This window comes from Polypterus senegalus, chromosome 6 (genome assembly GCF_016835505.1).
Source record: "Polypterus senegalus isolate Bchr_013 chromosome 6, ASM1683550v1, whole genome shotgun sequence".
NCBI classification, from domain to species: Eukaryota; Metazoa; Chordata; class Cladistia; order Polypteriformes; family Polypteridae; genus Polypterus; species Polypterus senegalus.
In genome coordinates this window covers 191,654,154-191,667,922 of record NC_053159.1, presented here as the reverse complement: position 1 = coordinate 191,667,922, position 13,769 = coordinate 191,654,154, and the positions used below count along the sequence as shown (strand labels likewise).

Below are 13,769 nucleotides of genomic sequence, written 5' to 3'. Positions count from 1 at the left end.
GGGGACATGTGAAAATGAATGTTTATTCAACCAAACCTCGATCTTTAGAAGACTTGCAAGTGAGGATAACTGACGTGATTGCTGGTATTACTGAAAATCAGCTTGAAAATGTTTTATGAGAACAATAGAATCGTATTACCCTTTGTATTAGTAATGATGGTGGACATGTTGAAAATTAACAAGAACAATAAAAAAGGTAAGTGTTTCTTCTTTCTAATCCTTTTTACAGATTCTTTCTATCACATATACTTACAAAGTTACAACTATTTTAAATTGCACATGGACTTTATGGACACCCTGTATATATGTATGTATGTATAGATATATTTATATGTGTGTATGTATGTGACTTGTCATGAGATCTAACAGTTCATACAACTTATAAAAAAGCAATTGAACATTTCTCATTACATATAGTAAGACAAGGTCAGAATCCTTTCCACCATTGTTTTATCGTCACTCCAAACCTTCTACAATCTGAAGGAGATTAAAGACTGCAAAGTGGTGACAGGGGAAAGTGCAGTTAGACAGCATGGGATGGTGGTCTGTAGGATGCTGCTGGAGATCAAGAAGAGGAGGAGACTGAGGGCAGCACGAAAGATCAAATGGTGAAAGCTGAAAAAGGAAGACTGCAAGGTTGAGTTTAAGGAGGAGGTAAGATAGGCACTGGGTGGCAACGAAGAGTTACGAGACAGGTGGGCAATTACAGCAGATGTAGTAAGGGTGACAGCAAGAAGGGAGCTTGGCGTGACATCTGGAAAGAGGAAGGAGGAAAAGGAAACCTGGTGATGGAATGAGGAAGTACAGGAGAGTATACGGAGGAAGAGGATGACGAAGAAGAAGTGGAATAGTTAGAGAGATACAGAAAGTAGACAAGAGTACAAGGAGATAAGGAACAAGGTGAGAGAGGGGTGGCGAAGGCTAAAGAAAAGGCGTATGATGAGTTGTATGAGAAGTTAGAGAACTAAAGAGGGAGAAAAGGACCATTGGGCTAAACAGAGGGACCGAGCTGGGAAAGATGAGCAGCAGGTTAGGGTGATAAGGGATAAAGATGTAAACGTACTCACAAGAGAGGAGAGTGTGTTGAGAAGATGGAAAGAGGACTTTGAGAGGCTGATGAATGAAGAGAACAAGAGAGAGAAGAGGTTGGATGATTTGGAGATAGTGAATCAGGAAATGCAACGGATTAGCAAGGAAGCAGTAAGGACAGCGATGAGGAGGAAGAAGAATGGAAAAACTGTTGGTCCAGAAGCATGGAGGTGTTTTGGGGAGATGGCAGTAGAGTTTTTAACCAGATTGTTTAATGGAATCTTGTAAAGTTAGAGGATGATGAGGAGTGGAGAAGAAGTGTACTGGTGGGCTGATATTTAAGAATAAGGCGGATGTGCAGGACTGCAGTAACTACAGGAGGATAAAAATGATGAGCCATAGCATGAAGTTATGGGAAAGAGTAGTGGAAGCTCAGTTAAGAACGGAATTGATGATTAGTGAGCAGCAGGATAGTTTCATGCCAAGAAAGTGCACCACAGACGTGACGTTTGCTCTGAGGATGTTGATGGAGAAGTACAGGGTGGTCCAGATCTAATTTTGCAATTTTCATTATGCTATAACTTATTAAGTTTATTACATAGAAAATCACCCAAAAAATCACGGACCACCGAGAAGTGTGCAAACTGATGACATGAAGAATTGTCTTTGCGCCGAACTGGAATCGTCCCTGCATAAATCAAAGTCATCCAGATGATCTGGATCTGCATAATTAGATCTGGACCACCCTGTAGAGAAAAGTCCAGAAGGAGTTGCATTGCGCCTTTGTGGACCTGGAGAAGACATATGACAGGGTGACTGAGAGGAGCTGTGGTATTGTATGAGGAAGTCGGGAGTGGCAGAGAAGTACATAAGAGTTGTACAGGATATGAATGAGGGAAGTGTGACCGTGGTGAGGTCTGCAGTAGGAGTGACGGAGGTGGGATTACATCAGGGATCGGTCTGAGCCCTTTCTTGTTTGTAATGGTAATGGACAGGCTGACAGATGAGATTAGACAGGAATCCCCGTGGACTATGATGTTTGCTGATGACATTGTGATCTGTAGCGAGAGTAGGAAGCAGGTTGAGGAGACCCTGGAGAGGTGGAGATATGAGAGTAGAGGAGAGGAATGAAGGTCAGTAGGACCACCACGACAGAATACATGTGTGTGAATGACAGGAAGGTCAGTGGAATGGTGAGGATGAAGGAAGTAGAGCTGGCGAAGGTGGATGAGTTTAAATACTTGGGATCAACAGTACACAATAACGGGGAGTGTGGAAGAGAGGTGAAGAAGAGAGTGCAGACAGGGTGGAGTGGGCGGAGAAGAGTGTCAGGAGTGATTTGTGACAGACGGGTACCAGCAAGAGTGACAGGGAAGGTCTACAGGACGGTAGTGAGACCAGCTATGTTATATGGGCTGGAGACTGTGGCACAGGAGACAGAGCTGGAGGTGGCAGAGTTAAAGATGCTAAGATTTGCATTGGGTGTGATGAGGATGGGCAGGATTAGATGGGAGGACATTAGGGGGTCAGCTCAAGTTGGACGGTTGAGAGACAAAGTCAGAGAGGCAAGATTGCATTGGTTTGAACGTGTGCAGAGGAGAGATGCTGAGTATATTGGGAGAAGGATGCTAAGGATAGAGCTGCCAGGTAAGAGGAGAGGAGGAGGGCCTAAGAGGAAGTTTACGGATGTGGTGAGAGAGGACATGCAAGTGATGGAGGTGACACAACAAGATGACGGGGACAGAACGAGATGGAACAAGATGATCTGCTGTGGTGACCCCTAATGGGAGCAGCCGAAAGAAGAAGATATATATATATATATATATATATATATATATATATATATATATATATATATATATATATATATATATATATATATATATGACGTGAGCATTTGATGTATACCCTGATATTTTTTGACTCATAGTAGAAATTCAAAATAAAGCATGCTTTTGATTTGGTGGTATTTACTGACATGCATGTCAAAACAAGGAGTTTTATTAATGTTTTGTTTTATTTATTAGTTCTGAAGAACAGCACAAATTCCTTTTCGTATTCTGTACCTCTTCTAGTATGCCATGAGCATATAACTCTTCTTGCTTTTTGTGTGGGCAAATGGAATATGAAAGATTTTCTTTTAATTATTTAGCTGATATCTAAGGAGAAACCCAACACCTTGAGCACAACCACTTATTTTCTTCCACAATGTGTGTGTGGTGGAGTTTTGGTTGCTTATAATCTGTACATTTGCAAATTTGGGTATATACTGTGTTCCTTTTCCAACTGGGAATTGTTGCTTCTCATTCAATTTTTTTCAAGTATGTTGCTGCACAATAGTAGTTGAAAGTTTTGCATGTGGGCGCCTTTGCTCAAATGCCAGTATAGGCAGTTGCCTAATTCACCTAACATGCAAGCCTAATGCTGTTGGCCATTTGTTGTCTGTCTTGCAGATTTGGAGGCTGTGGGGACTGGAAGTGTATGAAAACTGCTTTATATGACTCTGCTTAGTGCCATAAACATGAGCCTGAAATCCAAAGACTACAAATAAAGTTCCAGCTGGGAGCTGAGATATGCTGCACCCACCAACAGGTCTATAAGAAGGTTAGTGGGTCTGCTGCCACCTACTGGCCCCTCTCAGCGTTCTTCATCTTCACTTCTTCCCCTCACCTTTTAATTTGCTGGATTGACTAGTTTTTGGGATGTGAGAATGCAGCACACTGGCTACAAGCTTGCAGCTCACCAGATGGTGTCCATGAAGCACAACCCAGGTGAGCACTTATCTTTGATCAGGTATCTAGTATTTGTCTGACTATATACAAATGACTGTACCTATTGTGATTCATCTCCGGATAACATCACACTAACAGGGCTCTTTTCAATGATGAGTCAATTTACAGCCGAGAGATGCAACTTCTGACAGTTTGGTGTAGGTATAATAATTTGGAGCTTAACATTCAAAATACTCATAGTTTTCGGGAAACAGCCACCTGCTCACCCATTTCTTGCCATAAATGGCCCAGCTCTTGGGACGACTGAGTCATTAAGTTTCTGGGCACTGTGCTGTCACAAAATCTTAATTGGAACAATAACATTACACATAATCAAGAAAGCCCATCAGATAATGTTCCTTTTACATCAGCTAAGGAAATTCAGTCTCCCCCAAGCGAGATTACTTTAGTTCTACACAGGCATCATCACATCCATTCTGACCTCAAGTGTCTGGTTTGGTGCTGCCTCTGGTCAGGCTACACCACATCATCAAAACCTGTGAAAGATTGTAGGTTGTAACTTATCACCAATTCAAGTCCTGTATGAGTCAGTCAGTCATTGTCCAACCCGCTATATCCTAAGACAGGGTCCATGGTAAGAAGCGGGCCGCAAAGATCATTGCTGATCCAAATTACCCAGAGCACCATCTGTTCTAAAGACTTTACTCCAGTAAATGCCTTTATGTGGTGAGAAATAAAATAGCAAGCCACATAAACAGTTTTTTCCACGCGCAGTTATTCTGGCTAATCAGGTCTGAATTTCTTCTCTGTATCTCTGTATAGCAGCAAACTGGACTGCCTAGACTTTATTTTTTCATATTTTATTCTGTTTCCATCCATCATCTAACCTGCTCTATCCTAACACAGGGTCACGGGGGTCTGCTGGAGCCAATCCCAGCCAACACATGGCGCACGGCAGGAACAAACCCCAGGCAGGGTGCCAGCCCACCGCAGTTATCCTGTTTCATCCATTTAACTTTTGTGTTGCCCTTATATGTTGCATCATATTTCATCTTTTTATATTTATGTATTTTTATATTGTGTTGTCCTTGTATGTTGCATCAGTACTACCAAGACATATTCCTGTTGTGATGTGAGATTCTGCACATGAGTTGATGTTATGGTGTATAAAATCTGTACATTTTGGTATCATTTTCCTTTATATTTTGTTCAAGACAAGACAACAGACGGACTACATTTAGGACAAATCAAGGCATATCCTTTTCCCTTACACCTCATTTTTATAACAGTTGTTCATAGCATAGTGCTAAAATGGTTTTACAGCCTGGGAAAGGATGCTGAGCCAATACCTTAGGCGATTGATTACTTTATGGATGGACATCTGGGACAATTTGGATTACAGCCTGGAAAGATGGACATGGCGATGTTTTAGGCAACATCAAAAAACTGTATTATCTGGGAAAAGATAGATTTTTTGGGAGTTTGAGCAAAATTCATCAATCATATTGACAGCCAGCCAATCAGGTGCATGCGTTGTGAAATCATGGCATGATATTTCATAATAAATATGCCTCATTTTGAAAGCAGCATCAGAAGAAAGTAAAGAAGAAGAAGAGAAACAGCGACGACGGACAAAGACATCACTGGTTGTCAGAAAAGCATCATGACCATCGATTGCTAAATAAACGCCGCCCTGGGACATTCATCCTTGACATCTGTAACTTTTTTGTAAGCTTTTTCTAAAGACTATATATATCCAGACTTTCCTAGCAGTACCTGTTTTCTGTTATTCTTTCTTCCAGTGGTATTATTATTATTCTTGTAATAAATACCCTGCTGCTTTTAACTTTCTGTGCTTTGTCTTAATGTCTAGAGTGATTGAAGTAATAATTTAGATTTCTTTGAGCACTTGGTGCAGCGGAGATTTGCCATTACCTCTGTGCTGCGAGGTTTATTTTGGCTGAGAGTGAGAGTTCCACTCAATAGTAGGAACAGTACGTAAAGAAGGTATTCTTGGCTGATAAATAGCCTATAGTCTAGAGTCTTTGTATATTTAAATGTATTCTTGCAGACTAAAAGTAATATTTAGGTCTGAGATATCATTGAAAACATTGTATGTTGTTCGTGCCGATAATAAGTAAGTCTCTTGAAGTGCTGAGTGACAGGCTGTGTTATTCCTAAAGCACTTGTGTGGTTTAAAGTACTAAAGGTTAATCAGTGTGTGTGTGTCATTCACGGGGCACTGTTGTGGTTAGGGTCTGTGTGTATGCGTACAGCTATGTATGTGTGTGTTCATCTTAAAGTGCAACGGCAGACCAACCCGATAACGAACTTGACGAGTACACGTACCCTTGAGAAAATGAGGTAAAAGGGTAAGTAGAGGGAAATACTATGATAATCCATCCATCCATCCATCCATTATCCAACCCGCTATATCCTAATAACAGGGTCACGGGGGTCTGCTGGAGCCAATCCCAGCCAACACAGGACACAAGGTAGGAAAGAAACCCCTGCAGGGCACCAGCCCACTGCAGTACTACGATAATGCATTTCATAGATATTTTGTATGTCTTTATTTGTAATTTAGGCAAAACTAAGTCAGGAAAGTGAATTTTATGACAGAGTTGGGGGAAGTGCTTGAAGCAAACGTTTCTCTGTTAGAGTCTCTCAGTCAACCCACACAAAGCCAGGCTGCCTAACTGCCAAGCTTTACCTCAAAAAATGGTTTTGGTGGATGGCAGGTGTTAAGATGTTCTATTTCCCCATTGGTCTGAAGTATGGCTGTTTGGAATTGGCGTGTATCAGAAGCCTTTAAGTACCACGACACCCTATTGGCTATAGGGGTTGGACAGAACATCTATAAAATTACTTGGTTAACCTCACATTCTCTCTTACTAACATCTGATGAAGGAACATCTCTCTCTCTTACCAAACTGATGAACTGAAAGGACAACACAATGGAGAGCACAACTCGGCAGCCATATTGAGACAGGTATGCGGACTGTTCTGAAGAAAGATGACCACAAATGATGCCTTAACTAGAGACATTTTCAATTAACTAACAAGTCTGTCTGCCGCCTGAAACTACACATCACCATTTAATCAGTTTGTATGGTTGCCAATATTCAAATGTACTTTGCATATTGTTATTATTTATGAACATTACCAATAATACATTGTTTAAACTGTAACTTAACTCCTGCTTGTCTTTTACTACACCTAAGTGCATGAGGTTATAGATGTAGGAGGGAAGGTGGGGAGAAGTATACTATAATACCTTAGAGACAGTGGTAAGTCTGTGAGATTTGAGGCATTCTGAGAAAGGCTACATATTAATAATACAAAATGGGAAAGTGGAGCAAAACATTACTCTACCAAGACAAAACAATTCCTAGTACACATTAGTTTACCTGGCCAATAAAGGGAATTCTAATTCTATGCTATGCAAATAATTTCCCTTGTGAGAAGCTTTCAGAAACCTATTATGGCACAAATGGCTAGTGGACATATAGCTTGTGTGTGGCATCAGGGCCTAGCCTTGAACCCCTGGAAGTCCCAGGCACCAGACATCAACTTTGAATCTCCTTCAGCAGGAGGTCCTTTCATTTGAGTCCTAATCAAGCCCATCTTTCTCCACCTTGTGACTGAGGACACAGACACGCATATAGTTAGCTTTCACTTACTGTTGGTCCTTTGGCCCCACCGCCGCCATCTGTTCCTCCGGTGCCCTGCAACAGAACGGGTAGAGTTTAGAACGGGGTAGCCCAGCAGGCTAAGGTTGGATGTGCAAAGGCAAAAGGAAAACGGACACTCACAGGTAGGCCTTGAGAGCCTATTCGGCCCTGAGGCCCTGTCTCACCACGCTGTCCTTGGGGGCCCTCAGGTCCACGTACCCCAGTGGGTCCGGCTTCACCCTGTCAACAAGAAGAAAGGTGAGTCACAATCAGGTGCATGTGCGAGTGTGCATTACCAGCCTGTCACTCTGAACACACTAGTGGGCCTCTTATGTAAGGAGGGAAGAACCCAGTAAATAATACAGGAGAACCTGGAAAAGAAGTAGGAACCTGATAGCGGCATGACCATTAAAAGAACAAGCAGGACCGCCATCAGTCCTCCACTGAGGATCACATTATTATTTAACCATTTAGTGTACCCATTTGTTCTTTTATGTGTTTTAATTGGCACAGTGGTGCAGTGCTTGGTGCTGCTGCCTCATGTATGCCGTGTTTTAATTTCAAACCTTGTGCCTTGTTGTCATCTGTGTGGAGTCTGCACATACTCCCTGTGTCTGTGTGGGTTTCCTCCTGGTTCTCTGGTTTTAATCTCACCTCCCTATAGGCATGCAGCTTCGGCTAGATGGCGATTCCACCTGCAACTTATGTTTGAAAGTAGTGCCTGTGATGGACTGGCATTCTGTCCAGCGTTGGTTCTTTCCTTGTGCCCAACACTGGCTAGATAGACTCTGGTCATCCCTAACCCTGGACTGGATTAAGGAGGTTTTAGAAACATCTCTTAAGCTTTCCTTCTTGATTTATTTCATGCATTTACATCTGTTTAAGGTCCGTTCATTGACTTTCAATTATAAGTTGCTCTTCTGTTTATTACACTTCTGTTTGCACTTAGGGTTTGCATATGTTTGCCTATTTATGTGTTTTACTTCTAAATTAATAGATCCCCTAATGGCAGATTGTGTTCTGGGATTTTTCAGATAAGAGAGACATCATTTTTAAGGTAAGGTAGACAGATCTGTTCAATCATTATGGCACTGGAGGGGGGTTGATCTGTCGATGCTGATTAGCATTTCACTGGACTCTGGAGTCAGGACAGTAAGAAACCTAAAAACCAACCCACACCCACTGAAACTGCTGCCACTTGGGTACATAAACCCACTCATTTGGCTGCCACTCAGACATCTAACATTGCCCAGCCAGCTGCCACTCAAACATCTAGCCTTACCCACCCTTTGCATTAGTAATATCCATCCATCCATCCATCATCCTACCCGCTATATCCTAACTACAGGGTCATGGGGGTCTGCTGGAGCCAAACCCAGCCAACACAGGGCGCAAGGCAGGAACAAACCCCGGGCAGGGTGCCAGCCCACCGCAGGGCACACACACCCACACACCAAGCACACACTAGGGACAATTTAGGATCGCCAATGCACTGAGTGAGTGAGTATGCATGTGTAAGTCCTATGATGGACTGGCCTCCTGTCCCGGATTGGTTTCAACCTTGAGTCCAGTATTTCTGAGATAGGCACCAGTGCCCCAGAAGCCAGGAATTCATTTCAAGGTTGTAAGAAAGTAAATGAATTAGAATTCAGTCTATGATCAATTCTTGGAACTATGGTTAAATACATGATACTGTATTACAGTCTGGGATCAAAACCAAAAATTGTCCCCTAGCTATACCTATGGTGCCATAAAACCTTGAATTTGTTTGTTGAATCAGTACATGGAAGGATTAGACTATTTTAAAATGTTTCATATCTCTGTCTTGTGGATGTTTTGCTTTTCTTGTTTATTTTCTTCAGAAAAACACATCAATTATTCTTCTGTTTTTCTTCAGTTTGTATTTTGGGTCCTCATTACGGAGTCAGGCTTTGTGTACCTGCATATCAATGGCTCGTACAACCTGGCAGTTATTCGTTTATGTTTTAAATGGCACGCCTACTGAAGCCTTCTTCATCTTTCTTCTTTCCATCCCCTCTGCACCTTCTGTTTAGTAAATGCAACTTTTTTTTAACATGGCACCAACTGTGGGGCTGACATTTTGAGTGAGGTCTGACTTTACGTCAAAGCTCTAAATGTCATTTTGTGCTGGAGTGCCAATAGGACTGTGGCTGAGTTTAACTCCTCCTTCCTGCCCAAGACCCTCCCCACCAACAGCAGCCAGCTCCCCATGGAGTCTCCTGACTGGGCAGTTAAATTGGGTGCATATGTAGGAGTTTCAAAATAAGACAAAAAATGAAAGAGAATCACATAAGTATCACACCCTTGGACTCCGGAGCCATTACTGTTGAGACACAGAGTGGCCTAAACTTGCCACTGTTCTCTCCTGCCCCTTCTCATCCTCTTCCACCTCTTCTGTGCCATTTGGACCAAACTTAAAATCAGAAGCCACATCCCTTCAGGCTCCATCAACTTGGAGATCACACACTGGGGCACCTGGCAGAATCCTGAGCACTCAGAAGGTCAAAATGCACATGCCAATAGTTCAACCTCTGCTGCTGGCACAAGATTTACAAGATCAGTAGTTACCTTTGTTCCTGGAGATCCTGGGAAACCTGGTGATCCACTGATGCCCAGTGGGCCCTGAAAGAAGAAGAGCATGTGAGTAGTGGGCACAAACAAGCACCACATTGAAACCTGTAAAAGATAAGACTCTGCATAACAAGAAAAAAAATAGCCCATGAGTGGGCACCTGTGGAGCTTTGGTTTGCATGAAGGGCACATTCAGCTTCACTTGTGGGCACTGTCAGCCCTCTAATTTTTATATTTACATTTTTGTTATCTCTAAAACGTCCATCTTTGCAGAGAACCACACCTGATCTGATCTGCAGATCTCCATGAACGTCATTGTCAAGTTTCATCTTTTTCCAAAGCCCCACCTTAGCCTGACCATCTTTCGATAATAAACTTTAAAATTACTCACAATTGGACCCGGCTTGCCCACATTGCCAACTGGACCACGCGTGCCCTGCAAACAAAAGAAAACAATAAAATATTTAAACAGTAGAACAGAGCTTGACACCCACCTGGAAAGCTGTAAGAACAGACACTGGATCTATAGTGCCTCGGACAGAAGCCAATTTTATGTGGCCATCCCTGCCTCCAACTACCTTCTGAGCCATTACTACAAATGAAAAGCATTACCTTTAGCGCTCTCAGTCTCTGCTTTTCTTTACTTGGCATAGATCACCTTTTCAACCTGGCATACCTGGTGTTTTGACTTTAATGCCTCATTTGCTCCTCAGAAACCTTACATGTCACACCAACCAAGGCCATCATTGCCTACACTCTATCTTATGGCTATTATGACCCCTGACTGGCACAGACAGGAAAAATGAGCTTTGCCTGTTCCTCACTCCCTTCTTCCTGGCATTGTCAGTGCCACATACAGTCAGTATCACAAACACTATCAGAATTTCTTCCTAGTATGGACACAGATGTCTCATTGACCCGTTTGCTCTCCCTTTCTCCAATGCCCTATTAAATGGCACAACTGACACAAGCAGTATTGCCCAGTTTGTAATCCGAGCCTGAGAATGTCCACCTCACATGGGCAGCAGAGCCCCACTGCATATACCTGGCACAAGTGGCATTGTGTATAGTGCAGAGTCATCATTTTAGAGCTGTTCCTGTAGCACCCCCTAACTTTTAGGGTTCCTATATGGCACCACTTGCTCCTTACATTAACTGTGGGTAAAAGGGTAACTGTACCCAGCGTGTCCAAGAAGTTCTTAATTAGAAAATAAAAGCAATTTTAGGATATAGTCTGCAAAGCATCATGGGTAACACATGAGTTCATTCCTACCGTAGCTCCAGTAGGTCCAGGTCGCCCTCTTTCTCCTGGCATGCCCCTTGTACCCTAGAACAGTCCAACAATGTGATCAGAGCCTGAAATTAAGTAGGAAATACTATTTATGCAGTGAGTGCCTGATGTGCCCACCTACCTCAGGACCATTTGCTCCCATTTGACCAGGAGGTCCAGATTCACCCTGAAAATAAACATTAATGCTGTCAGCCTGGTGGAACACAGTGAATCAGAGTCACTAGGCACAAGAAAAGCATCGGTTACCTTTGAACCCGTGGCACCATGCTCTCCTTTTGGCCCGTCTGTCCCTGGAATTCCCTGAAATTTATAAGGAAATTTTAGAGATGTGGAATCTTTTAAGATCACAGAAGGTTTTACTTGACTTCTCTCTACATTCATAATGGCTAACACGGTACAACACCCCAGTGCTACAGAAAGATTTGGGAAAATGAGCTGTTACGTCGGTGGGTGCAATTCACACAGATCCATGGTATGAGCCTTGGCATGTACCCACCATTCTCTGGGCTAATTGACAGCATCAATCCCATCTCTTGCACGAACTGAACTTGATTAAGAAAAGCCCAATTGGCACAACTACTTACATGTACAGTCTAAACCCTGTGGCATCCCATCATGAGCATCAATCTGTTACACACTGGCAGACACACTGCTCATTGTGTGTGCCACATACGTGTTGTGTTCACTGAGGGGTTCTATTTCTCAGACATGACAATCCCACTACTAATATCAGAAGGGCACAGACCTGCAGAGGCAGCACTGTGTGCTTCATTATTAGTTTTTTCCTTGCGTTGTGCCTTTTCAAAGAATGGACAATCCCAATACCGTAAAGACTGATTGGCACACTGCTTACACCACATGACTCATCTTCAATGTCTTCATTTATAAAGCAGCACATCCACTGAAACATTCTGTTTCTATAGACAATCCCACTACTAACACCAATGTGTTACGGAGAAGCAGTCACACAACTACTTGTGCCCCATATGTAGCACCACCATTGAGGTGTTCTGTTTCACAGACTGGACAAACCCACAAGTAACACTGGATTGGAAAAATGTTAACAACCTATGACTCAACTTCATCTTCATCCATCATTAAAGTAGTTTGTCTCCTGGGGCGTAACTGTTTCTATAGAGAGGTCAATCGCACTACTAACGCCAATATGTTAAAGAATATCAGGCACACCACTGCATGTGCCCTGTATGTGGCATGTCCATTGAGGTGTTCTATTTCAGAGACAGAACAATCCTGCTATTAACATCAGTACTTTAAAGGCTGGGTCACACACTGCCTTCTTTACAAGACTCAACTGCATCCTCTTCCTTTATAAAACAGCATGTCCACTAAGATGTCCTGTTTCTGTACACAGTTCAATCCCACTGCTAACACCAGTATGTGACAGACTATCAGCCAGGGCTGTTCCTCGGTTTCTTGGGGCCCCAGGCAAAGGTATCTGTCAAGGTCCCGCTGTTTCTATCTGTATGAATGTATGATAATTATTTTATCTGTATGAATACATAATAATTGTTTTATCCGTATAAATGCGTAATAATTAGTGATGTATAGCTTATCATTTTATGATCATATATTATACCAGCTGTTTAAGCCTGTTCTATAAAAAGCCCGGGGTCCTAGAAACTATTGAAATCGTCAGAAAAAATATTGAAATGTAGAGATGTCAGGTAATTGAAACTCCTCTGGGTATCTCACTCCAAGGAAATTTAGTTTTGCCGATGTGCTTGCCTCGCTTGTGTATTAGCAGCTACATAAGTTTCTGTTTCCTCAGAGGTGCAGCCCTTGCCCCGACTCCACCTCTCACTTCCAGGCCGGACAGACAGACAGACACACACACTTTCACACATAGATGTTTATATATAAGACTAGGGGGCTTTGCCCCCTGCTCAATTCGCTCGTTAACCCCCCCCCCGAGCCTGCACTATGCGCCAGCCACTTCACGTCTCTGCCACTCGCGTATGTGGATTTCACTTTCACCAAACAAAACATCTTTTCATTCTCATGGGTACGCCTCTTCATTGTGAAGAAACACTACTTTTCCCAGATGGCAACATGAATTAGACAATTTACAAGTCTCCGACTTAAAGTTTAAAGCCGAACAATAACTACATACTTCTGTCATATCACCCATGTCCATATATGCAATCTCTTTTTGCTCTTCCGTTATTTCACAGAGTAAAAATTTCCATTTGTTAGTGCTAATGCCATCTTTACTATCAGTTTTTTGAGACTTTCGAATGTTAGTACTTTCTTAATCTCTAACCTGCTCTGCATGTTTATGGCGCCAACGTTTTTGAACTTCTTTACTTCTACTTTGGCTTCTACTCTTTGTCTTTTATTTCCGACCCTGCTTGGAGCTGAGAGCACAGGAACTGTGTCTGACAATAGCATTCACATGAATGAGAAGTGAGTGGTCCGTGGGCGGGCTTATAA

At 42.6% G+C, this 13,769-nt stretch overlaps 1 protein-coding gene across 1 annotated transcript in view; it reads right to left on the bottom strand.

Annotated features, from left to right (window-relative positions):
* Nucleotides 1-13,769, bottom strand: part of col5a2a (collagen, type V, alpha 2a) — a 138,848-nt gene that overhangs the window by 30,547 nt on the left and 94,532 nt on the right. Inside the window, exons 14-20 of the mRNA XM_039757778.1 lie at nucleotides 11,565-11,618; nucleotides 11,440-11,484; nucleotides 11,301-11,354; nucleotides 10,419-10,463; nucleotides 10,025-10,078; nucleotides 7,577-7,675; nucleotides 7,445-7,489 (exon numbers count right to left, since the gene is read on the bottom strand). Of these exons, the coding sequence (XP_039613712.1) occupies nucleotides 7,445-7,489; nucleotides 7,577-7,675; nucleotides 10,025-10,078; nucleotides 10,419-10,463; nucleotides 11,301-11,354; nucleotides 11,440-11,484; nucleotides 11,565-11,618 (396 nt within the window). The remainder of the gene's footprint in view (nucleotides 1-7,444; nucleotides 7,490-7,576; nucleotides 7,676-10,024; nucleotides 10,079-10,418; nucleotides 10,464-11,300; nucleotides 11,355-11,439; nucleotides 11,485-11,564; nucleotides 11,619-13,769) is intronic.